Genomic DNA, 25,014 nt, shown 5'->3' with positions numbered 1-25,014 from the left:
TCCTTGTTTCCACCTAGCTGCTGATGGTTGCCAGCAGTTTGTGGTATTCTTTTGGTTTGTGGCCGTATAACCTTGATTTATGCCTATCTTCATGTGGCTGCCTTCCCTGTAATAGCACCTAATTTTATGGGGGAAATACTTATGATCTTAGCACAGTGTCTGGCATAAAGTGAACTATTATTACAACAGAGCCTCCAACACCCTCCCAACTTCTCTTTCTGTCCTTCATAGAAAACCTGCTTTTGTCTACCCCAGCCCTGTCCCTGAGCCTGGGTTCTCATAAGCTGCCTCAGTTACCTTGAGAGTAGAAAGCATGCCTGGTATAATTATGGCATGGAACTCCATGAAATGAGCTTATTCAGATCTTCTTTGTTCTTAATTTTTAGCTTGGTGAAAATTCTCCCATATTTAAATTTCTTCAGGAGAAAAACAGAACCAAGACTTTTGTTTCACAACTTATATCACTGATTCCATGTGCTATCATAGTTCCTGATTAATTAACTTCCAACAGTTTCAAAAATGTTTCTTTCTCTGCAACTTTGAGACACTGGGGGTGAGTATTCTGCAGTGTAAATGGGAACTTTACGATGTGACAAACCTTGTATCCCACCATTGTGGCCTTTGTCTAGGATTGATGTTCTGCCTTTTTTTCTCTGCTCTTCCTTCCGGGGCCTAAACCACTACCATTTGTTAGCAGGATTTGCTGGATATTGCCCTGCCCCTGTGCTCCAACCATCTATTGGCACATTTCCCTACTCTCCTGGGATCCTTCTTGACCTACTCTCAGCTTGGACTGGGGCCTGCAATCTCTGCTGTCCCTTAAGCATGGTGCCTCCTGCTGAGTTTGCATGGCATCGATTCTGCCAGGACTACATGCCGGCCCTGACCTGCTATTGGTAGTCTGCTCCACCAATTCCTGAGTTGCCTAACCTCAGCTAATCAATGCTGCTGAAGTCCCTGCCTCCCTCAGTGGACACTTGTCTGACTGAAGGGAAGAGTGTGCCTCAGAAAGACATCCCACTCTCCTCTTAAATCCTGGATCACACATTACCTCCAACATCCTTTTACTGCCTATTGTCTACCACAAGGAGGAGAATATTATCAACAGAAGGCAAACTTCAACTCCATTTTCTCATTGAACACCATATGTTGATACCAATGTTATTAAGACATTGGTGTTGACTAAGGAGTACTTGTATAACATTTTCTGATTGGTGCTTACTATTTTTTCCCAGTGACTGTGCCATTCCAGCCTGCTCAAAGTCCTAAACTCACAACCTGTTCATGCATTCTACAAGCCATCTTCCTGCTTTCTCATTATTGAGTGACTTTTTACTTGGCCTTTTCTGCAGATCAACCCCTCAGAATATGCCTGGAAAGATGGAGAATGGAAACACTGCTGTAAATTAAAAAGAAAAAAGTAAGGAGATTTAAAAAGACTCTTCATCACCCTGAATTAGATCAAATTTTCCCACTTTGTCACCAGCCTCACAGAACCTGGCACAGTCTTCAGAAGCTGTCCCTATTTCTTCTAACTCTGACAGAGAAGGAAAGAGAGAGAGAGAGAGAGAGAGAGAGAGAGAGAGAGAGAGAGAGAGAGAGAGAGAGAGAGAGAGACATCCAATGCGTTAGATAGATTTGGCTAGATTGATGTCATTGCTCATTAAGAAAACAGGCAATCTGCTTCTCGTTCTCATTGGAGAAAATAAATCTGCAGCAAGACCAGCCAAATAATGTGTAGCAAATGATCAATGTTAGCTGAGGGAGATGATAGATGATTGATCCTTTATTTCTTACACCTTCTCATGCATAATGCATAAAATCCAAGATGTCCTCAGCTTGCCTCGAGACCTAGAAGTGATGTACTGCATTGCCATGCAGAACACTGATTCTGAATTTTTAGTGACAGTCTCTATATCCCTGAGCAAGTACAGCCAGGAATGCTTCAGAAGTCAAAAGTATCTGATAGTGGCATGACGGATTTTTGTGTCCCTTCCAGGCCTTCTACAAACACACATGACTCAGGGAAAGTCTCAGAGACTTCAGGCCTCAATATCCCCTAATGCAAAACAGAATTCGCAATATTGGCTTCTTTCAGAATATCAGATAAAATATTATAAAAATGAGAATCTTTTGAAGAACCAAAAAATGAGGGATATAGCTAAAGAGGAAAATGAAGTATGTTTTCTTTTCATAACAATGATTAAGTTTCAGAGAACCAAGGTAATCATTGGTGATTTTGCAGAAAGCTGGCTTTTCAAATGTTGTATCTTAAATTGAGATTATTTCACTGCTATTTCTCCATACTTGTTAAATAATAATAGTGATGATGGTGATACTGACAATGATGGTAGCTAATATTTTTAAATACTTATTTGCCAGGCTTTGAGTTAAGCACTGTACATATGTTATTTCATGTAATACAAAACTAAAGCTTAGAGAACTTAATCTGTACATGTGAATGTTACTGGGGTAGGTCTGGGGTCAAAATGGAAGAATTAAAATATCAAAGTGGAGTTGACCATTTTCAATAACTAGGTTGGTAGAAAATTTTGTAGTAGCAAAAATTGAAAAGTACTGATGGGTTTTAGCCCTTAATATGAACCAGTCACCACACTAGATTCTTTACATAACTTTCAATAAAAAGTAATAATGGTTAAAATGATAATCAATTTATAGGACAAGTAATGTCACCCCTGTGCTGGTTACTAAGTGGTTGTTTCTCAGTTTCAAACCACCTCTCTCTGCTCTGCTCTGTGAGCTGGGACTGGAACTCAGAAGACATTTCTGCTTTGCCAACTGCTCCCTGTTAGGATCTGTCAATAGGGGCACCGGAGAGAGATCACCAGGCTGCAGAAGGAAGAAGGGACTTGATCCTTCCTGTTTTATTTCCTGTTCTTGTCAGCGTCATCTTAACAACACTTTCTAGCCCTGTCTAGCCCTGGAATGAGCTACAGCTCATTCTAGTTCATTGCACTAGCAGTTTTCATTCCAGTAGCAATAGTGAATTCAAGTGCTCCGTTTTTCTAACACTCATAGAAGCAGCCTCATGATGCTGCCCTTCAGTGACACCAGCCCAGCCAGCCAGCATACCTTCATCAGAGATCTGCGTCCAAACTCTGGAGGGTCCCTACTTCAATCATCTAAGTTTTAATAATTCCAACTTAGTCTTTTTGTTTCCCCAGCCAAGGGATATTAGCTGCTTCCTACATCATCCCCTACATCATCCCCTCCATGATACCTAGGTATTTGTTTTTAATCTTTTCATTTCTCCAATACCAGGTTAATAATTCTTTTTTATATATATATCACCTTTGTTACTTTACTATCATGTTAAACCTTTAATCAAATTCCAAAAATTATTAGCCATATTATATACCATGATTAGCTTTCTACAAACAACTTTGCTTTCTGTGTACAAATAAGTGTCAATGAAATAAAAAATAAAACTGTATACTAGGCAAAGAACTTTATTAACCTTTGCTTCAAACTTTATTCCCAAGCTTCTTCACCTTAATTAGCTGCAAAGAATGATTTGTGTATAAGCAAAAACTGAAAAGAGCTGAAGTGTCCAAGGGGCTTGGGCTTAAAAATATTAGAGGTTGAGATTTTATCAGATCCATGAACAAAATTTAAAAAGCAGTCATAATATAAAATAGCAGCTCCCAGTAACTTCAAGTTTTATCTTCTTCAGAAGTTGACTCAATTCAGTTTGCTTCATTCTTGTAAGCCTCATCAAAATTCTCCACAAGATCTGGAACTTCATCATCCTCATCCTCTGCGGTAGCAAGTGGTGCTTTTCCATCCACAGATTGTTTGGGCAGAGCTTCAGCCAGTCTCCTTAAACTAGTCAGACTGTCTGCTCCGACCTGGTTTAAGATGCTGGGTAGCATTTCTGTCAGCTGCTTGGTCTCAGCGTGGCCTGTGATGGTGAAAGTATTCGCTGCCAAAGAGGCTTGAACTTTAGGGTTGTTAAAGTGGATCACTGTTCCTTGGTTTGTGAACATATTCACCTCTTCAATACCAGAGATATTGTTTACCCCTAACTTCTTTAAGGAGAACTGAAGTTTTTTATCATCTGCTGTAGCTGTTCTGTGAACCACCTTCTTCTTTCTGCGAGCAGTTCCTTTCCCACCAATGCGCACTTGTGCCTGCAGTTTGGCGAGTTTCTCCTGGTTCATGATAGTTTCTTTCATCTTGTTGGAGAGGACACGGGGCCGCGCGGGAGACTAGGGTTGGCGCTCAGGGGGTCTTGGGCAGACCAGCTGAGAATAAACGCACACACATGCGGGAACGTAAGATGGCAGCTCAATAATTCTTAATATTAAATTATCTTTGTTAGTTAACTGGTATGGTTGCTTCCTCCTAACTGGAACCCAAGTGTTCAACCTTCATTTCAGAGATGAAAATAAGTTGCTCACATTCACTGCTGAGTTGACTAGAGTGGTTGAAATGGAATTTAACCACGGATCTGTCTGGATCTCTAATACCATGATCCCTTCCCAAACAAAGTAATCATATTTACTTTGCCTATGTTGAATAAAAAGATACACATGGACAACATGCTATCTGGATACTGCTGGATACTGTGTAAAATGATGAGATTGCATGCATTGAAATTTCTCTTCAATATTTTAATAATAATGATGACTACAAATTTGGGTTCCACTGCACTGATCTGCTTTGTTCAATTAGTTAGTCTGCTTCTATATTTAATAAAATGTGAGTTCCTCTCAGTGTCCAAGAAAATGTGATGCAACCCTCTACCTATTATGTCCAATGATCACAACCCCAGAATAGGTTCTAGCTCTGATAAGAAAATTTGGGCAGAGAAGACAAAATGAATTATAACTCAAGCTGTCATCATTCTCATCACAAAAGAGGCGTCCAAAACTTTAAAAATATCTTGGTAAATTTGTCACTTGTGAGTCCCTAGCAGGACTCCATAATATAATGACAGACACCCCAGAAACCAAGACAGGATAGGAATGAAAGGCATATCATGTGTGCCAAAATGGACAGATAACACAAATCCACCAGATCTGCGGGGTGATTGTTATAGCTACATCTACACTGTAACACTTAAGATGGTTGATGAATCAAAAGACTAAAAAAATTGGGAGTTTAGAATCTATACTGATCAGAAGCCAAGAAATCAGAAATTGTTCCAAGAAGAGATTAAGTTCTCACCAGAAGTCCAAAGACATGATGTGTAATATGGTAAGCTAAGTTTATTTGGGTAAATAGCCTTAGAAATATTTACAAGCCTCATATTAAATTGACCCGCTCCCCAGAATACATATTAAAATGAAAGTAGTTGTTATGACACTTGAGATTGAGACACACACACATGCGCACACACACACATACACAATTTCTTTGTATTTTCTCAGAAAAGTTTGCTCTTTTCCAAGTCACTGGTATAAAGTACTAGTATTTCTTGCTTTTTACTGTGTTTAAAGTGTAAATATAATGGGAGGGACTATCAGTTCTTCTTGTATTTCAAAATTCACCCAAAGGCCAGTAGACAGTGAGTCCATCTAAAACACATAGTTAAGAAATCCTAATAGTGTCCTTGGGACATAATGAGTAATTTGACCAATCTGGTGACCTAATCTACAGTGAAAGGTAGAGTGGTAAACTGTAGAGAAAAATTGTCACCCTCTTTACTTATAATGCTTCATTCTAAATAAGTGCCCTTGGCAGCAACTACCACAATATCATACATCCAGTGGATACCTAATAAATACTGGTTACTTCTGGTAACACTGACAGAACACAAAGGCATTATATTATAATAAATAGTGGGTGGATAAAAATATATATAGGTAATGGCTTAGTAGTTGTGTCTTTCAACAGCATTTAAGAACAATAAAGACTGCTATTATGCTGTAGACAGATAACATTAGATGTGAAAACTGTAACTCCCTTGTCTTGTCACCCAAGGATAATAGAACTAGGATGAGAGCACAAGTTTCCTTTCAGTAGCACAAAAGAAATCAAGGCCCATTTGGGGGCTGTACTCAAGAAGCCACACCCTCTGAATTTAGAGAAAAGGTCAGGATAAAAACCACCCATTAAAACCAAAGGTGGTGAGAGTCAGCCTACATGGGATTACCATATTCAGTGATTTTTTTTTTCATTGAATAAAACCTTATTTATTGAGTACAGACTCTGTCCCAGGTACATGGAAATATACACGTAAGTATGTTTAACCAACATGACTCCAGATAGCAGTAAGTTAAATTTCACAATTCATACTTGATAACTAAGGACAAGTCAGAAATAGTTTTTTGGAATGTGAGTTAATCATATGCATTGAAAAAGTATTTTTCACTTAAGCTCGTTCTTGGTTTTTTTTTTTTTTTTTTTTTTTTATTTATTAGTTTCAGGTGTACAAGACAAGGTAATACTTAGACGTTCATCATTTATATCCCTCACACTGTGAACCCCCCTCCCCCCATCCACTATCCCTCCGACCTCACACTGAACCATCACATTATATATATAAAATTATAGTTGGCATTCATTAATGTTTAGCTTCTGGTGTACAATGCCATGACCAGGTATCCACAGTATCCCTGAGGTGGTCTCCAAAATAGAACGCATGTCCATCGGATACCCAACAAAATCTTTACATTATTGAATACCTTCCCCAAATTAATTTAAAAAAAACCCTGAGGCCATCTTGTGGTTACCAGCTGCTTCCAAATCCCTTCACCTTTCCCCTTATCCCCAACCCCCCCCCACACCCATCTAACAACTGTCGGTTTTTCTCTGTGTCCCCAAAACTGTTTCTTTCTTTTTTTTAATTTATTTATTTATTAGTTTCAGGTGTACAAGACAAGGTAATACTTAGACGTTCATCATTTATATCCCTCACACTGTGAACCCCCCTCCCCCCACCCACTATCCCTCCGACTTCACACTGAACCATCACATTATATATATATATATATATATATATATATATATATATATATATATATATATATATATATATATATATATTTTCTTTGTGTCCCCAAAACTGTTTCTGATTAGTTCATTCACATAGTCTTTTCTTTAGATTCCACATATAAGTGAGATCATATGGTACTTGTCTTTCTCTTTCTGACTTATTTCACTTAACATAATGTTCTCTAGATCCATCCATGTTGCTGCAAATGATAAGATTTCTTTCTTCTTTATGGCTGCGTAATACTCCATTGTATAAATGTACCACAGCTTCTTAATCCAGTCATCTACCAATGGGCATTTCGGTTGTTTCCATATTGTGGCTATTGTGTAAAGTGCTGCAATAAACATAGGAGTGCATACAGATTTTTGAATTGGAGTTTTGAATTTCTCCGGGTAGATGCCTAGGAGTGGAATTACTGGATCACAGGGTAGTTCCATTTTCAGATTCCTGAGATACCTCCATACTGTTTTCCATAGTGGCTGCACTAATCTGGAATCCCTCCAACAGTGCACTAGCATTCCCTTCTCTCCACATCTACGCCAGCATTTGTTGTTTGTTGATTTATTGATGATAGCCATTTTAACTGGAGTGAGGTGGTATCTAATTGTGGTTTTTATTTGCATTTCTCTGATGGTTAGTGAGGTTGAGCATTTCTTCATATGTCTTCTTGCCTTCTGTATGTCCTTTTTAGAAAAATGTCTCCTCAAGTCCTCTGCCCATTTTTTAATTGGGTTGTTTGTTTTTTTGGAGTTGAGTTGAGTAAGTTTTTATAGATTTGTGATATTAATCCCTTATCAGATATATCATTGGCAAATATCTTTTCCCATACAGTAGGATCCCTTTTTGTTTTATTGATGGTTTCCTTTGCTGTGAAAAAACTTTTTAGTTTGATGTAATCCCACATGTTTATTTTTTCTCTTACTTCGCTCGCGCGAGGGGATATATCAGTGAAAATCTTACTCGGGGTAATGTCCATGAAGTTTCTTCCTATATTTTCTTCTAGATATTTTATGGTTTCAGATCTTACATTTAAGTCTTTCAGCCATTTTGAATTTGTTTTTGTATATGGTGTAAGGAGGTGGTTCAGCTTCATATTCTTGCATGTGTCTGTCCAGGTTTCCCAACACCACTTATTGAACAGACTGTCTTTACCCCATCGTACATTCTTGCTTCCATTGTCGTAGATTAGATGGGCATATATGCATGGATTTACGTCTGGACTCTATTCTGTTCCATTGATCTATGTGTCTATTTTTATGCCAGTACCATGATGTTTTGAATACTGTAGCCTTGTAGTATAGTTTGAAATCAGGTATCGTTATACCTCCCACTTTGTTTTTATTTCTCAAGATTGCTGAGGCTATCCGGGGTCTTTTATGGTCCCATATAAATTTTAGGATTATATGTTCTATTTCTGAGAAAAACGTCGTTGGTAGTTTGATAGGAATTGCGTTGAATATGTATATTGCCTTAGGCAGTATGGACATTTTAACTATATTAATTCTTCCTATCCATGAACATGAAATGTGTTTCCATCTATTTATGTCTTCTTTCATTTCTTTCTTCAGTGTTGTATAATTTTCTGAGTACAGATCTTTTACATCTTTGGTTAGATTTATTCCCAGATATTTTATAGTCTTTGGAGCAATTGTAAATGGAATTGTTTTTTTAATTTCTCCTTCTGCTATTTTATCATTGGTATATACAAATGCAACTGATTTCCGAATATTAATTTTATATCCTGCTACTTTACTAAATTCATCTATCAGTTCTAAAAGTTTCTTGGTGGAGTCTTTAGGGTTCTCTATATATAGTATCATATCATCTGCATATAATGATAATTTTACTTCCTCCTTACCAATTTGGATGCCTTTTATTTCTTTCTCTTGTCTGATTGCTGTGGCTAGAACTTCCAGCACTATGTTGAATAGAAGTGGAGAAAGTGGGCAACCTTGTCTTGTTCCTGATCTTAGGGGGAATGGTTTTAGCTTTTCCCCATTGAGTATGATGTTAGCTGTGGGTTTGTCATATATGGCCTTTATTATGTTAAGATATGATCCCTCTATTCCCACTTTCTTAAGGGTTTTTATCATAAAAGGTTGCTGTATTTTATCAAATGCTTTTTCTGCATCTATTGATATGATCATGTGATTTTTATTTTTCATTTTGTTAATGTGGTGTATCACATTAATTGATTTGCGGATGTTGAACCACCCCTGCATACCAGGGATGAATCCCACTTGATCATGGTGTATGATCTTTTTTTTTCTTTTTTTTTTCCCATAAATTTATTTATTTATTAGTTTCAGGTGTACAAAACAAGGTAATACTTAGACGTTCATCATCCATATCCCTCACACTGTGAATCCCCCTCCCCCCATCCACCATCCCTCCGACCCCACACCGAACCATCACATTATATATATAAAATTATAGTTGGCATTCATTAATGTCCAGCCTCTGGTGTCCAATGCCATGATCAGGTATCCACAGCATCCCTGAGGTGGTCTCCCAAACAGGACGCATGCCCATCGGATACCCAACAAAATCTCCACATAATTATAGAATACCTTCCCCAAATTAATTAAAAAAAAAAAAAAAAAAAAAAAAAACCTCGAGGCCATCTTGTGGTCACCAGCTGCCTCCAAATCCCTTCACCTTTCCCCTTATCCCCAACCCCCTCCCACACACCCATCTAACCACTCTCGGTTTTTTCTCTGCGTCCCCAAAACTGTCTCTGATTAGTTCATTCACATAGTCTTTTCTTTAGATTCCATATATAAGTGAGATCATATGGTACTTGTCTTTCTCTTTCTGACTTATTTCACTTAACATAATGTTCTCTAGATCCATCCATGTTGCTGCGAATGATAAGATTTCTTTCTTCTTTATGGCTGCGTAATACTCCATTGTATAAATGTACCACAGCTTCTTAATCCAGTCATCTACCGATGGGCATTTCGGTTGTTTCCATATCTTGGCTATTGTGTAAAGTGCTGCAATAAACATAGGAGTGCATACAGATTTTTGAATTGGAGTTTTGGATTTCTCCGGGTAGATGCCTAGGAGTGGATTACTGGATCATAGGGTAGTTCCATTTTCAGATTCCTGAGATACCTCCATACTGTTTTCCATAGTGGCTGCACTAATCTGCAGTCCCACCAACAGTGCACTAGCGTTCCCTTTTCTCCACATCCGCGCCAGCATTTGTTGTTTGTTGATTTATTGATAATAGCCATTTTGACTGGAGTGAGGTGGTATCTCATTGTGGTTTTTATTTGCATTTCTCTGATGGTTAGTGAGGTTGAGCATTTCTTCATATGTCTTCTTGCCTTCTGTATGTCTTTTTAGAGAAATGTCTCCCCAAGTCCTCTGCCCATTTTTTAATTGGGTTGTTTGTTTTTTTGGAGTTGAGTTGAGTAAGTTTTTTATAGATTTGTGATATTAATCCTTTATCAGATATATCATTGGCAAATATCTTTTCCCATACAGTAGGATCCCTTTTTGTTTTATTGATGGTTTCCTTTGCTGTGAAGAAACTTTTTAGTTTGATGTAATCCCACATGTTTATTTTTTCTCTTACTTCGCTCGCGCGAGGGGATATATCAGTGAAAATCTTACTCCGGGTAATGTCCATGAAGTTTCTTCCTATATTTTCTTCTAGATACTTTATGGTTTCAGATCTTACATTTAAGTCTTTAAGCCATTTTGAATTTGTTTTTGTATATGGTGTAAGGAGGTGGTCCAGCTTCATTTTCTTGCATGTGTCTGTCCAGGTTTCCCAACACCACTTATTGAACAGACTGTCTTTACCCCATCGTACATTCTTGCTTCCATTGTCGTAGATTAGATGGGCATATATGCATGGATTTACGTCTGGACTCTCTATTCTGTTCCATTGGTCTATGTATCTATTTTTATGCCAGTACCATGTTGTTTTGATTACTGTAGCCTTATAGTATAGTTTGAAATCAGGTATCGTTATACCTCCCACTTTGTTTTTATTTCTCAAGATTGCTGAGGCTATCCGGGGTCTTTTATGGTCCCATATAAATTTTAGGATTATATGTTCTATTTCTGTGAAAAACGTCGTTGGTAGTTTGATAGGAATTGCGTTGAATATGTATATTGCCTTAGGCAGTATGGACATTTTAACTATATTAATTCTTCCTATCCATGAACATGGAATGTGTTTCCATCTATTTATGTCTTCTTTCATTTCTTTCTTCAGTGTTGTATAATTTTCTGAGTACAGATCCTTTACATCTTTGGTTAGATTTATTCCCAGATATTTTATAGTGTTTGGAGCAATTGTAAATGGAATTGTTTTTTTAATTTCTCCTTCTGCTATTTTATGGTGTATGATCTTTTTAATGTATTGCTGAATTCTGTTTGCTAATATTTTGTTGAGAATTTTTGCATCTATGTTCATTAGAGATATCGGCCTATAGTTTTCTTTTTTTTTTTTGTGGTGTCTTTGTCTGCTTTTGGGATCAGGGTGATAGTGGCTTCGTAAAAAGTGTTTGGATGGAACTACCCTATGATCCAGTAATTCCACTCCTAGGCATATACCTGGAGAAATCCAAAACTCCAATTCAAAAATCTGTATGCACTCCTATGTTTATTGCAGCACTTTACACAATAGCCAAGATATGGAAACAACCAAAATGCCCATCGGTAGATGACTGGATTAAGAAGCTGTGGTACATTTATACAATGGAGTATTACGCAGCCATAAAGAAGAAAGAAATCTTATCATTCGCAGCAACATGGATGGATCTAGAGAACATTATGTTAAGTGAAATAAGTCAGAAAGAGAAAGACAAGTACCATATGATCTCACTTATATATGGAATCTAAAGAAAAGACTATGTGAATGAACTAATCAGAGACAGTTTTGGGGACGCAGAGAAAAAACCGAGAGTGGTTAGATGGGTGTGTGGGAGGGGGTTGGGGATAAGGGGAAAGGTGAAGGGATTTGGAAGCAGCTGGTAACCACAAGATGGCCTCAGGGTTTTTTTTTTTGAAAATTAATTTGGGGAAGGTATTCTATAATGTTGTAAAGATTTTGTTGGGTATCCGATGGACATGCGTCCTATTTGGGAGACCACCTCAGGGATACTGTGGATACCGGATCATGGCATAGTACACCAGAAGCTAAACATTAATGAATGCCAACTATAATTTTATATATATAATGTGATGGTTCAGTGTGAGGTCGGAGGGATAGTGGATGGGGGAGGGGGGTTCATAGTATGAGGGATATAAATGATGAACGTCTAAGTATTACCTTGTTTTGTCCACCTGAAACTAATAAATTAATTAATTAATTAAAAATAAATAAATAAATAAATAAATAAATAAAAATAAAAATAAAAAAAAGTGTTTGGGAGTCTTCCTTCCTTCTGGATTTTTTGGAAGAGCTTGAGGAGAATAGGTGATAATTCTTTTTTGAACGTTTTGAAAAATTCACCTGTAAAGCCATCTGGTCCTGGGCTTTTGTTTCTTGGGAGATTATTGATTACTGATTCAATTTCCCTGGTGGTAATCACACTGTTCAGGCTTTCTGTTTCTTCTTGAGTTAGCCTTGGAAGGTTGTGCGCCTTTAGAAAATTGTCCACTTCTTCAAGGTTGTCAAATTTGTTAGCATATAGTTGCTCATAGTAATTTCCTAAAATTTTTTGTATTTCTGTGGTGTCTGTTGTCACTTCTCCTCTTTCATTTCTGATTTTATTAATTTGGGTCATCTCTCTCCTTTTGTTAATGAGTCTGGCTAAAGGTTTGTCAATTTTGTTTATCTTCTCTAAGAACCAACTCTTGGATTCATTGATCTTTTGTATTGTTTTTCTGGTTTCTATTTCATTTATTTCTGCTCTGATCCTTATTATCTACTTCCTTGTGCTCCCATTGGGTTTATTTTGCTGTTCTTTTTCCAGATCCCTTAAGTGTGAATATAAACTGTCAATTAGTGATGTTTCTTGTTTCTTTAGGTAGGCCTGCAGTGCTATGAACTTCCCTCTTAGGACTGCTTTCGCAGCATACCATAGATTTTGGGTCGTCATGTTCTCATTCTCATTTGTCTCAAGATAATATTTTTTTTCTCAGTAAATATTAGCTGTTATTAGTATTATTGTTTTTCTTAATTAAATTTATTGGGGTGACAATTGTTAGTAAATTTACATAGATTTAAGGTGTACAATTCTGTATTACATCGTCTATAAATCCCATTGTGTGTTCACCACCCAGAATCAGTTCACCTTCCATCACCATATATTTGATCCCCTTTAACCTCATCACCCACCCCCGACCCCCTTACCCTCTGATAACCACTAAATTATTGTCTGTGTCTATGAGTTTTTGTTTCTCATTTGTTTGTCTTGTTCTTTTTGGTTTATATACCACATATCAGTGAAATCATAGGGTTCTCTGCTTTTTCTGTCTGACTTGTTTCACTTAGCATTATTCTCTCGAGATGCATCCATGTTGTCACAAATGCTCCTATATCATCTTTCCTTAACGCCGAATAGTATTCCATTGTGTATATGTACCACAACTTCTTTATCCATTCATCTATCGAAGGACATTTTGGTTGTTTCCATGTCTTGGCCACCATAAACAAAGCTGCAATGAACATTGGCGTACACGTGTCTCTATAGAGAAATGCTTTCAGATTTTCTGGGTAGATACCCAGGAGAGCGATTGCTGGGTAGTATGGTAATTCTATTCGTAATTTCTTGAGGAACCTCCACACTGCCTTCCATAGCAGCTGCACCAGTCTGCATTCCCACCAACAGTGTATGAGAGTGCCTTTTTCTCCACAGCCTCTCCAACACTTGTTACTATTTGTTTTGTTGATGAAAGCCATTCTGACTGGGGTGAGGTGATATCTCATTGTGGTTTTCATTTGCATTTCTCTGATGATTAGCGATGTTGAGCATTTTTTCATATGTCTATTTGCCATTTGTATATCCTCTTTGGAGAAATGTCTCTTCAGATCCTCTGCCCATTTTTCAATTGGGTTCTTTGTTTTTTGTTGTTGAGTTTCATGAGTTCCTTTTATATTTTGGATATTAGCCCCTTATCAGAGGAACTGTTTGCGAAAATCTTCTCCCATTCAGTTGGTTGCCTCATTATTTTGTCAATAGTTTCTTTTGCTGTGCAGAAGCTTTTCAGTTTCATATAATCCCATTTGTTTATTTTAGTTTTTACTTCCACTGCCTTTGGAGTCAAATTCATAAAATGCTCTTTGAACCCAAGGTCCATAAGTTTAGTACCTATGTTTTCTTCAATGCAGTTTATTGTGTCAGGTCTTATGCTTAAGTCTTTGATCGATTTTGAATTAATTTTGGTACATTGTGACAGATAGCAGTCCAGTTTCATGCTTTTGCACGTAGCTATCCAATTCTGCCAGCACCATTTATTGAAGAGGCTGTCTTTCCTCCATTGTATGTTTTTAGCTTCTTTGTCAAAAATTATCTGTCCATATTTATGTGGTTTTATTTCTGGGTTCTCAATTCTATTCCATTGGTCTATGTGTCTGTTTTTCCGCCAATACCAAGCTGTTTTGATTATTGTAGCCCAGTAGTACAAGAAAAAATCAGGGATCCAGTATTGTTCTTTTTTTTTTAATATTGCTTTGGCTATTCGGGGTCTTTTGTGGTTCCAAACAAATCTGATGATTTTTTGTTCTATTTCTTTAAAAAATGCCATTGGGATTTTAATGGGGATTGCATTAAATCTGTATATGGCTTTGGGTAATATGGCCATTTTAACTATGTTGGTTCTTCCAATCCATGAGCACGGAATGTCTTTCCATCTCATTTTGTCTTCTTCAGTTTCTTTCAAAAATGTCTTATAGTTTTCAGCATATAAATCCTTCACATCCTTGGTTAAGTTTATTCCTAGGTGTTTTATTCTTTTTGATGCAATTGCAAAAGGAATTATTTTTTCTATCTCTTTTTCTGAGATTTCATTGTTGTTATATAGGAAAGCAATGGACTTTTGTACGTTGATTTTGTAGCCAGCAACTTTACTGTATTTATTGATTGTTTCTAATAACTTTTTGGTGGAGTCTTTAGGGTTTTCTATATATAGCATCATGTCATCTGCAAAGAGTGACAATTTAACTTCTTCATTCCCAATTTGGATGCCTTTTATTTCTTTCTCTTGCCTGATAGCTCTAGTGAGGACTTCAACACTATGTTGAAAAGCAGAGGTGATAGGGGACAACCTTGTCGTGTTCCTGAATGTAGAGCAAAGAGCCTCAGCTTTTCACCATTAATTATGAGATTAGCTGAGGGCTTCTCGTATAATGCCTTTATTATGTTGCGGTATTTTCCTTCTATACCAATTTTAGTAAGTGTTTTAATCATAAATGGATGTTGTATCTTATCAAATGCTTTTTCTGCATCAATTGATAGAATCATATGATTTTTGTCCTTTATTTTGTTTATGTGATGTATCACATTGATGGATTTGCGAATGTTGAACCATCCTTGTGCCCCGGGGATGAACCCCACTTGGTCGTGATGAATAATCTTTTTAATGCATTGTTGTATTCGATTTGCTAGAATTTTGTTTAGGATTTTAGCATCTGTATTCATCAGAGATATAGGTCTGTAGTTTTCTTTTCTTGTGTTGTCCTTACCAGGTTTTGGTATCAGGGTAATGTTGGCCTCATAAAATGAGTTAGGGAGTACTGACTCTTCTTCAATTTTTTGGAAGAGTTTGAGCAGGATTGGTATTAGATCCGCTTTGAAGGTTTGGTAGAATTCACTGGTGAAGCCATCTGGTCCAGGACTTTTGATTTTGGGAAGGTTTTTGATGACTGATTCAATTTCGTTACTGGTGATCGGCCTGTTAAGATTTTCCAGTTCTTCATGATTCAGCCTTGGAAGGCTATATGTTTCTAAGAACTTGTGAATTTCTTCTAAGTTATTAAATTTGGTGGCATATACTCCTTCATAGTATTCTTGGATAATCCTTTGTATTTCTGTGATGTCCGTGATAACTTCCTCTTTTTCATTTCTGATTTTGTTATTAGTGTCTTCTCTCTTTTTATCTTAGTGAGTCTAGCCAAGGGTTTGTCGATTTTGTTCATCTTTTCAAAGAACCAGCTCTTTGTCACATTAATTTTTTCTATTGTCTTTTTGTTCTCTATTTCATTTAGTTCTGCTCTGATTTTTGTTATTTCCTTTCTTCTGCTGACCTTGGGTTTCGCTTGTTCTTCTTTTTCTAGTTTTTAAAGGTGTAACATGAGGTTATTTATTTGGGATTTTTCTTGTTTCTTGAGATAGGCCTGTAATGATATAAATTTCCCTCTTAAAACTGCTTTCGCGGCATCCCAAAAATTTTGGTAGGATGTATTTTCATTGTCATTTGTTTCTATGTATCTTTTGAGCTCTCCTCTAATTTCTTCTTTGACCCAGTCGTTTTTTAAAAGTATGTTGTTTTATCTCCATGTATTTGTGTTTTTTCCTGCTTTCATTTTGCAGTTGATATCCAATTTCAAAGCTTTGTGATCAGAGAATATGCTTGCTATGATTTCAATCTTCTTAAATTTGCTGAGGCTGATTTTGTGTCCCAATATATGGTCTATCCTTGAGAATGTTCCATGTACACTAGAAAAGAATGTATAGTCTGATGTTTTAGGATGAAGTGCTCTATATATGTCAATTATGTCCAATTCATCTAATGTGTCATTTAGGGCTGCGATTTTGTTATTTATCTTCTGTTTGGATGATCTATCCATAGCTGTCAATGATGTATTTAAGTCCCCTAGTATAATTGTGTTTTGGTCAATTTCTCCCTTTAGTTCTGTTAGTAGTTGCTTGGTATATTTCGGTGCTCCCTGATTGGGGTCATAAATATTGATGACTGTTATGTCTTCTTGTTGTATAGTCCCCTTTACCATTACGAAATGTCCATCTTTGTCTCTTGTTATATTTTTCACCCTGAAGTCTGTTTCATCGGAAATCATTATGGCTACACCTGATTTTCTCTGGGTACCATTTGCTTGGAGTGTCAATTTCCACCCTTTCACTTTGAGTCTATGCTTGTCCTTGTAGCTGAAATGTGTCTCTTGTAGACAGCATATGGTTGGGTTTAGTTTTTTGATCCAATCTGCTACTCTGTGTCTCTTTATTGGTAACTTCAGTCCATTTACATTTAGGGTGATTATTGATATGTGAGGATTTCCTGTCATTCTGTCTTTAGTTTTCTGGAAAGGCTGTGTCTCCATTGTTTCTTTGCCTTTTTGTTGTTGTCTGTTATTTCTGTGTGGTGGTATTCTATGATGTTTCCTTCTGTTTCTTCTTTTATTACAGTATATATTTCAGATTTGGATGTTTTTTGAGTGGTTACCCTTGAGTTTATGTAAAAAAAGTTTGATATTTAGAGTATTCTAGTTTCTTCAGTACGATTACTTTCTCTATTCCCATATTCCAGTTCAGGCCTTTACGCTCCCCCTTTTTATGTTTCGGTTGCCACAAGTTGTCCCTGTTGATGGTGGTCTAATAGCCTCCTTTAGTATTTCTTGTAGTGCAGGTCGTGTATTAGAAAACTCCCTCAGCTTCTGGATGTCTGGAAAGGTCTTTATTCCTCCTTCATATCTAAAGGAGATCTTTGCTGGATATATTATTCTTGGCTCATGATTTCTCTTTTTCAATAGTTTGAATATTTGGTTCCATTCCCTCCTAGCTTGTAGAGTTTCTGCTGAAAAATCTGATGATAATCTAATGGGCTTTCCTTTGTAAGTTACGGTCTTCTTTTCCCTGGCTGCCTTGAGGATTCTTTCTTTGTCATTGATTTTAGTCAGCTTCAATACAATGTGCCTTGGTGAAGGCCTGTTGAGATTGAGGTAATTAGGTGTTCTATTTGCTTCTTGGATTCGAGGATCCAGTTCTGTCCACAACTTTGGAAAGGTCTCATCGACGATTTGTTTGAATATATTCTCTGTTCCCTTCTCTCTTTTTCTCCTTCTGGTATGCCCATTATTCTTATATTGCTCTTTCTGATGAAGTCAGAAAGTTCTTGCAGAGTTCTTTCATTTCTTTTAAGTCTCAAGTCTCTTTCTTCTTCCTTCTGTGTAATTTCCAGGTTCCTATCTTCGATGTCACTGATTCTTTCCTCCATCTGGTCAACTCTACTACCTAAGCTGGATATTTTATTGTTAATTTCTTCTATTGAGTTCTTAATCTCCAGAAATTACATTTGGTTCTTTTTCAAGATTTCAATCTCTTTTGTAAAATGCTCATGGTGTTCTTTGATTGTGTTTCTGAGTTCATTAAACTGCCTTTCTGTGTTTTCTTGCATCTTGTTCAGTTTTTTCAGAATTGCAATCTTGAATTCTCTGTCATTTAAATCACAAAGGTCCATATCTCTAAGTTCCTTTTCTGGAGACTTTTCACTTTCTTTCTGAGCTATCTTGTTGCCTTGGTTATTCATGGCAATCACTGATTTACTATTTCTCTTTCTAGACATCTACAGGAGTGTCTTCTGCAACAGGTTGATAGGTATGCGAGGAGCCTTTGGAGTTCCAAAGCTCTTTCTGCACCAGATTCAGAGCCCGTATGTTTCAGCAGTTCTGTTTACTCCTGCAGGGATCCGCCCAGATAGGTGGGGCCAGGGGCGGGGTGAGTTGTGAGAGGTGGCCCAGAGCAATGGCGGCGACCACCACCACAGCCAGTCCTGCTTCCACAGCTCCCTCCCCTTTGCCGGAACTAGTTGAGCTGCGAATCTGTGTCTGCGGTTCACAGTTCTCATGCAGCAAATATTCTGTCCTTTGATCCGACACTGCTACTTTATCGCTTCTAGCACCAGCCACCTGGGGGCGGGGCGAGCTCTGGAGGGTAGGGAGGTGCGGCTAGTCTCCGTGCCTAAGGCTTCCGTTCTCCGCTCGGCCGTGAGGGCTTAAACCGCCGATTTCAGCCCTCTTCCCTCCGTCTTTGCTCCAAGGTCTGCCGTGAGCGAGCGTTGGGTTCAGCCATGCTATATGCTGCCCCCTCAGCCCTGTGGGCCGTAAGCGGAGCCCTAGCAGTCCGAGTCCTTCCCTCTCCCGCAGTTGCGGAAGATCCGGGCGCAGCGGGCTCCGAGCACTGAGCTAGGTCTGTGTCCTGCGCCCGTGCAGCTCCGTCTCCGCACTTCTCCTCTCCCTTCTCCCCCGCTCACGCAATTCACCCACCTGGAGGTGATTTCAGTAGTGGGCCTCTTCGTCTTGCCTGTCTGCTGTGCAAGGAATCCTTTGTGGAGTTATTGTTGTCCGATTCGTTGTAAATTCCAGGGGAGCGTTACAGAGTCACCTCACGCCGCCATTTTTTTCCCAGCTCAAGATATCTTTTGATTTCTTCTTTGATCTGCCTCTTGACCATTCATTATTTAGCAACATGTTATTCAGCCTCCATGAATTGGTGTATCTTCCTGGTTTTATTCCCCTGTAGTTCATTTCTAATTTCATAGCACTGTGGTCAGAGAAGACAATTGGTATGATTTCAATTTTCTTAAATTTATCAAGGCTTGTTTTGTGTCCTATCATATGAACTATCTTAGAAAATGTTCCATGTGCACTTGAGAAGAACGTGTATTCTGCAGCATTGGGGTGAAATGCTCTGAAAATGTCAATTAAATCCAACTGCTCCAAAGTATCATTTAAGGCTGTTCTTTCCATATTGATTTTCTGTCTGGAGGACCTGTCCCTTGTTGTCAGAGGTGTGTTGAAGTCCCCTACTATGATAGTGTTGCTGTTGATCTCTGTCTTTATGTCCATCAGTACCTGTTTTATATATTTAGGTGCGCCTATGTTAGGTGCATAGATGTTTACTAGGATATGTCCTCTTCTCGGATTGATCCCTTTATTATTATATAGTGCCAATCTTTGTCTTTTAATATGTTCTTCATTTTAAAGTCTATTTTGTCAGATATAAGCATTGCAACTCCAGCTTTTTTGCTTCCATTTGCATGAAATATTTTACTCCAACCCTTCACTTTCAGCCTGTGTGTGTCTTTTGATCTGAAATGAGTCTCTTGTATACAGCATATACAAGGGTCTTCCTTCCTTATCCACTCAGCCACCCTATGTCTCTTGATTGGAGTGTTTAATACATTTACATTTATAGTGATTATTGATAGGTACATAGTTATTGCCATTTTTAAATTTGTAGTAAATTGTTTTCATCTTTCTTCTATTTACAGAAGTCCTTTTAGTATTTCTTGCAATGCTGGCTTGGTTGTAATAAATTCTTTCAGTTTGTTCTTTCTGGGAAGCTCTTTATCTCTCCATCAACTTTAAATGATAGCCTTGCTGGATAAAGCAATCTAGGTTGTAGGCCTTTGTGTTCCATCACTTTGAGTATCTCCTGCCGCTCCCTCCTGGCCTTCAATGTTTCTGTAGAAAAGTCATTTGATAGTCTTATGGGAGTTCTGCCTTTCTCTTGCTGCTTTCAAGATTCTCTCTTTGTCTTTAAGCTTTGCCATTTTAACTATAATGTGTCTTGGTGTGGGCCTGCTTGGGTTTATCCTGGTTGGAACTCTCTGCACTTCCTGGGCTTGTATGTTGGTTTCCTTCATCAGGTTAGGGAAGTTTTCAGACATTATTACCTCAAATAAGTTCTCAATCCCTTGCTTCTTCTCTTCGCCTTCTGGTATTCCTATGATGCGCATGTTGTTGCGCTTGATGTTATCCCAGAGGTCTCTTAACCCATCTTCATTGTTTTTTATTCTTTTTTCTTTCTGTTGTTCAGTTTGAGTGATCTCTGCTAACTTGTCTTCTAAGTCGCTGATTCGATCCTCTGCTTCATGTAACCTGATGGTCATCACTTCAAGTGAGTTCTTAATTTTGGTAATTGTGTTCTTTAGTTCTAGCTGGTTGTTCTTTAAGATTTCTACATCCTTTTTTAGTTCTAACTGGTTGTTCTTTATGATTTCTATATCCTTCTTTATGTCTTCTCTAAGCTCCTTAAACATTCTTATCACCAGTGTTCTGAACTCTGTCTCTGACAGGTTGGTTACCTCTGCTTCATTTGGTTCCAGTTGTGGAGGTTTCTTCTGTTCTTTTATTTGGGACATGTTTCTTTGTCTCCCCATTCTGACTGATTCTCTGTGCTTGCTTTGATGTAGTAGAAAGATCCCCTAGAACTCTTAGTTCTTGCTGGGTTATCTTATGTATTATGTATCCTTTATATTTGATTTGGACTACTTCATTCTTCTCTGCATGTGCTCCACAGGTGGTTCATGTGTTTAGTATATCGTCCTGTTCAAGAAGAACTTTAATTGCTTTTTGCTTGTGAGTAGGTGGGTTTAACTCCTAGGCCGTCTATTTGTGAAACTTGGCTCTGCCCACCGCAGGGTGTTCTGCTGGGTGAGGGTGGCCACTTAAATGAGGTTTGGCCTCTATGGGCTCTTGTGCCTTCAGAGAATTCCCTCTGGGTGTGTGACTTGTAGGTCAAACCTGGTAGTACTCTGGTTTGGTCCAGAGTTGGCTTCTGGATATGTTGAATCTTGTGCCTCCTAAGCTGGGCCCTGTTAGGGCAGTTTCAGCATAAATCAAGTTACCAAGTTCAACAACAACAACAACAACAAAGAAAACAAATCAAGTACATTCACATGTAAAATACAACTGACAATCCCCACTCAACATAGGCAAAGATATCAAAGAAATAAAGACAGAACAAAGCAAATCACAACAAGCAGAAAGAAAAAAAGAAGAAGAAAAGAAAGAAAGAAAAAGAAAAGAAAAGAAAAAAAGAGAAAAAAAGAGAAAAACAAACAAACAAAAAAAAACCACCAAGCAAAACAAAACAGAAAGCAGCACCAGTCTTGGCTTAAGCCCACTAAGTAATCTCCAGGTTGTCCTCCACTGTGCCAAAGAGTTCCCTGCCTAGTGCGCAGGCAGCGCTAGTCACCTGGTGCCCAGAGTTAATTTGGGAGTGTAGATTTAAATGCGAGGGGCTGAGGGGTCTGGATGACAGTTTTCAGAGAGACCGTGCAGTTTCTGTCCTTTCCTGCTCAAATGCACGCTGAGAGTAGCTCCAACAGCCCTGTGCCCAGTACTCCTGAGTCTTAGGGCCCTCCTTCCGTGGGTTTGTGGGAGGGGGCGGGCGGGAGATCTTTAAGCTCCTGAAAGCCGGGAGCTGCGTCTGCCGCTTACTGCTGAACTCAGGGAGTGCTTCCGCGGTTGCCCTTGCCCCGCCCCAGGCCAACGAGAAAGGGTGGGGGCTGGGGAAGGAGGGGTCTTCTCCTCCCAGGCCAGCCACGTCACACTCCTCCCGCAGGCCATATTCAGTGATTTTTAAGTGTCACTGTATAAATGTGTTCCTGCATGGATTTAGAAATACATCAAGCCCAACAGCCAAGGGTTAGAATGTAAGGAATAAACGTTATAACCCAATCAATTGTATTTGAGAATAAGTATAAAGAAGTGATGTATCACATCAGTGATGGCCACTGAAGGTGCCCAGATACAATTATAACTTACCTGGTTTCCTCTCCATCATGGAGTCTGAGTCCCCTAAATTGCAATGGGAAGAGACAGCTTTAATTTGCACATTTACATGTCTCAGGAATCTGCTAAAGGTATATAAGAAACAAAATCTGAAAACTCATTTACCTACCGTTTTATTCATTTGTCAGAAAACTTTCATTTAAAAAAGGTAAGGCATAAATAGGTGACTGGAAAGTCTATATAGTGAATTATTCTTTCACCCATGTGATTTGGGAAATGTGAATATCATAGTGATTGATAGACATAAAAATGGGAGGAGGGATAGTGCTGTGCTTAAATGTCTTTCTATTATGAACTTATAGTTATGGTTTAGCATACTATGTTCTATGCCCTGCATGTAGAGCTTTATATACATTATTCCACTTGTCACAACTCTGTGAGGTAAGTAGTGTTTTCTTCAATTTACACAGGAAGAAATCAATGCATGAGTTATTTAAAAGAGAGCTAGATAATTACATACTTAGTAAGTAACAGGGTTGAATTCAAGTCCAGGCATATGTTCATAACTGCTGTGGAAATATAGTGCAATGGATAAATAGAGAAAAGGTTATGCCCTCCAGTTACTACATTCTGTTAGTTTTTGAAAAGGTATGGTGCGAGGGAAAAAAATGGCGGAGTGAGGTGAGCCTCTGTAGCGCTCCCCTGGAATTTACAACGAATAGGACAACAATAACCCCACAAAGGACTCCCTGCACAGCAGACAGGCAAGACGAAGAGGCCCACTACTGAATTCCCTCCAGGTGGGTGAATCGCCGAGCAGGGGAGGAGGAAAAGGAGAAGTGCGGAGATGGAGCCCCGTGGGCGCAGGATGCAGACCTATCTCAGTGCTCCGTTCTCACTGCATCCGGAAACTACCGCAGCTGCAGAAGAGGGAAGGACTCAGACTGCTAGGGATCTGCTTACAGCCCACAGGGCTGAGGGGGCAGCATGTAATACGGCTGAACCCAACGCTCACGGCAGCAAAGACTGAGGGAAGAGGGCTGAAATCGCTGATTTAAACTCTCACTGCCGAGGGGAGAACAGAAGACTTAGCACTGAGACTAGCCGCCCCCTCCCTACCCTCCCACAGCTTGTCCCACCCCCACCTGCCCGGTGCTAGAAGCGATAAAGTACCAATGTCAGATCAAAGGACAGAATATTTGCTGCTCTGAGAACTGTGGACCGCAGACACAGATTCGCAGCTCAACTAGTTCCGGCAAAGGGGAGGGAGCTGTGGAAGCAGGTCTGGCTGTCGTGGTGGTCGCCGACATTCCTTTGGGCCACCTCTCAAAACTCACCCCGACCCTGGCCACACCTATCTGGGCGGATCCCTGCAGGAGTAAACAGAACTGCTGAAACATACGGGCTCTGAATCTGGTGCAGAAAGAGCTTTGGAACTTCAAAAGCTCTTCACATACCTATCACCCTGTTACAGAAGCCACTCCTGTAGATGTCTAGGAAGAGAAATAGTAAATCAGTGATTGCCATGAATAACCAAGGCAACAAGATAGCTCAGAAAGAAAGTGAAAAGTCTCCAGAAAAGGAACTTAGAGATATGGAAATATGTGATTTAAATGACAGAGAATTCAAGATTGCAATACTGAAAACTGAACGAGATGCAAGAAAACACAGAAAGGCAGTTTAAAAACTCAGAAACAAAAGCAAAGAACACCATGAGCATTTTACAAAAGAGATTCAAATCTTGAAAAAGAACCAAATAGAATTTCGGGAGGTTAAGAACTCAATAGAAGAAATTAACAATAAAATATCCAGCTTAGGTAGTAGAGTTGACCAGATGGAGGAAACAATCAGTGACATCGAAGATAGGAACTTGGAATTTACACAGATGAAAGAAGAAAGAGACATGAGACTTAAAAAAAATGAAAGAAATCTACAAGAACTTTCTGACTCCATCAGAAAGAGCAATATAAGAATAATGGGCATACCAGAAGGAGAAAAAGAGAGAAGGGAACAGAGAATATATTCAAACAAATCGTCGATGAGACCTTTCCAAAGTTGTTGACAGAACTGGATCCTCGAATCCAAGAAGCAAATAGAACACCTAATTACCTCAATCCCAACAGGCCTTCACCAAGGCACATTGTATTGAAGCTGTCTAAAATCAATGACAAAGAAAGAATCCTCAAGGCAGCCAGGGAAAAGAAGATGGTAAATTACAAAGGAAAGCCCATTAGATTATCATCGGATTTTTCAGCAGAAACTCTAAAAGCTAGGAGGGAATGGAACCAAATATTCGAACTATTGAAAAAGAGAAATGATGAGCCAAGAATAATATATCCAACAAAGATATCCTTTAGATATGAAGGAGGAATAAAGACCTTTCCAGACATCCAGAAGCTGAGGAATTTTCTAATACACGACCTGCACTACAAGAAATACTAAAAGAGGCTATTAGACCACCATCAACAGGGACAACTTGTGGCAACCGAGACATAAAAAGGGGGAGCGTAAAGGCCTGAACTGTAATATGGGAATAGAGAAAGTAAGCGTGCTTAAGAAACTGGAATACTCTAAATATCAAACTTTCTTTTACATAAACTTAAGGGTAACCACTCAA

The 25,014-nt window shown here is 38.6% G+C and overlaps 1 protein-coding gene across 1 annotated transcript; it reads right to left on the bottom strand.

Annotated features, from left to right (window-relative positions):
- Window positions 1–3,707: 3,707 nt before the first annotated feature.
- On the bottom strand, window positions 3,708–4,264 carry LOC308506955 (transcription factor BTF3-like; the record flags this gene model as incomplete). The annotated part of the gene is made up of 1 exon (XM_081071019.1): window positions 3,708–4,264. Exon 1 carries the CDS (start codon window positions 4,194–4,196, stop codon window positions 3,708–3,710), a length of 489 nt encoding a protein of 162 aa, XP_080927145.1. The 5' UTR covers window positions 4,197–4,264.
- Between the last annotated feature and the right edge of the window lie 20,750 nt (window positions 4,265–25,014).

This window comes from Rhinolophus hipposideros (genome assembly GCF_964194185.1).
Source record: "Rhinolophus hipposideros genome assembly, chromosome: 13".
In the NCBI taxonomy this organism is placed as follows: Eukaryota; Metazoa; Chordata; class Mammalia; order Chiroptera; family Rhinolophidae; genus Rhinolophus; species Rhinolophus hipposideros.
This window is presented reverse-complemented; position numbering and strand designations above follow the sequence as displayed.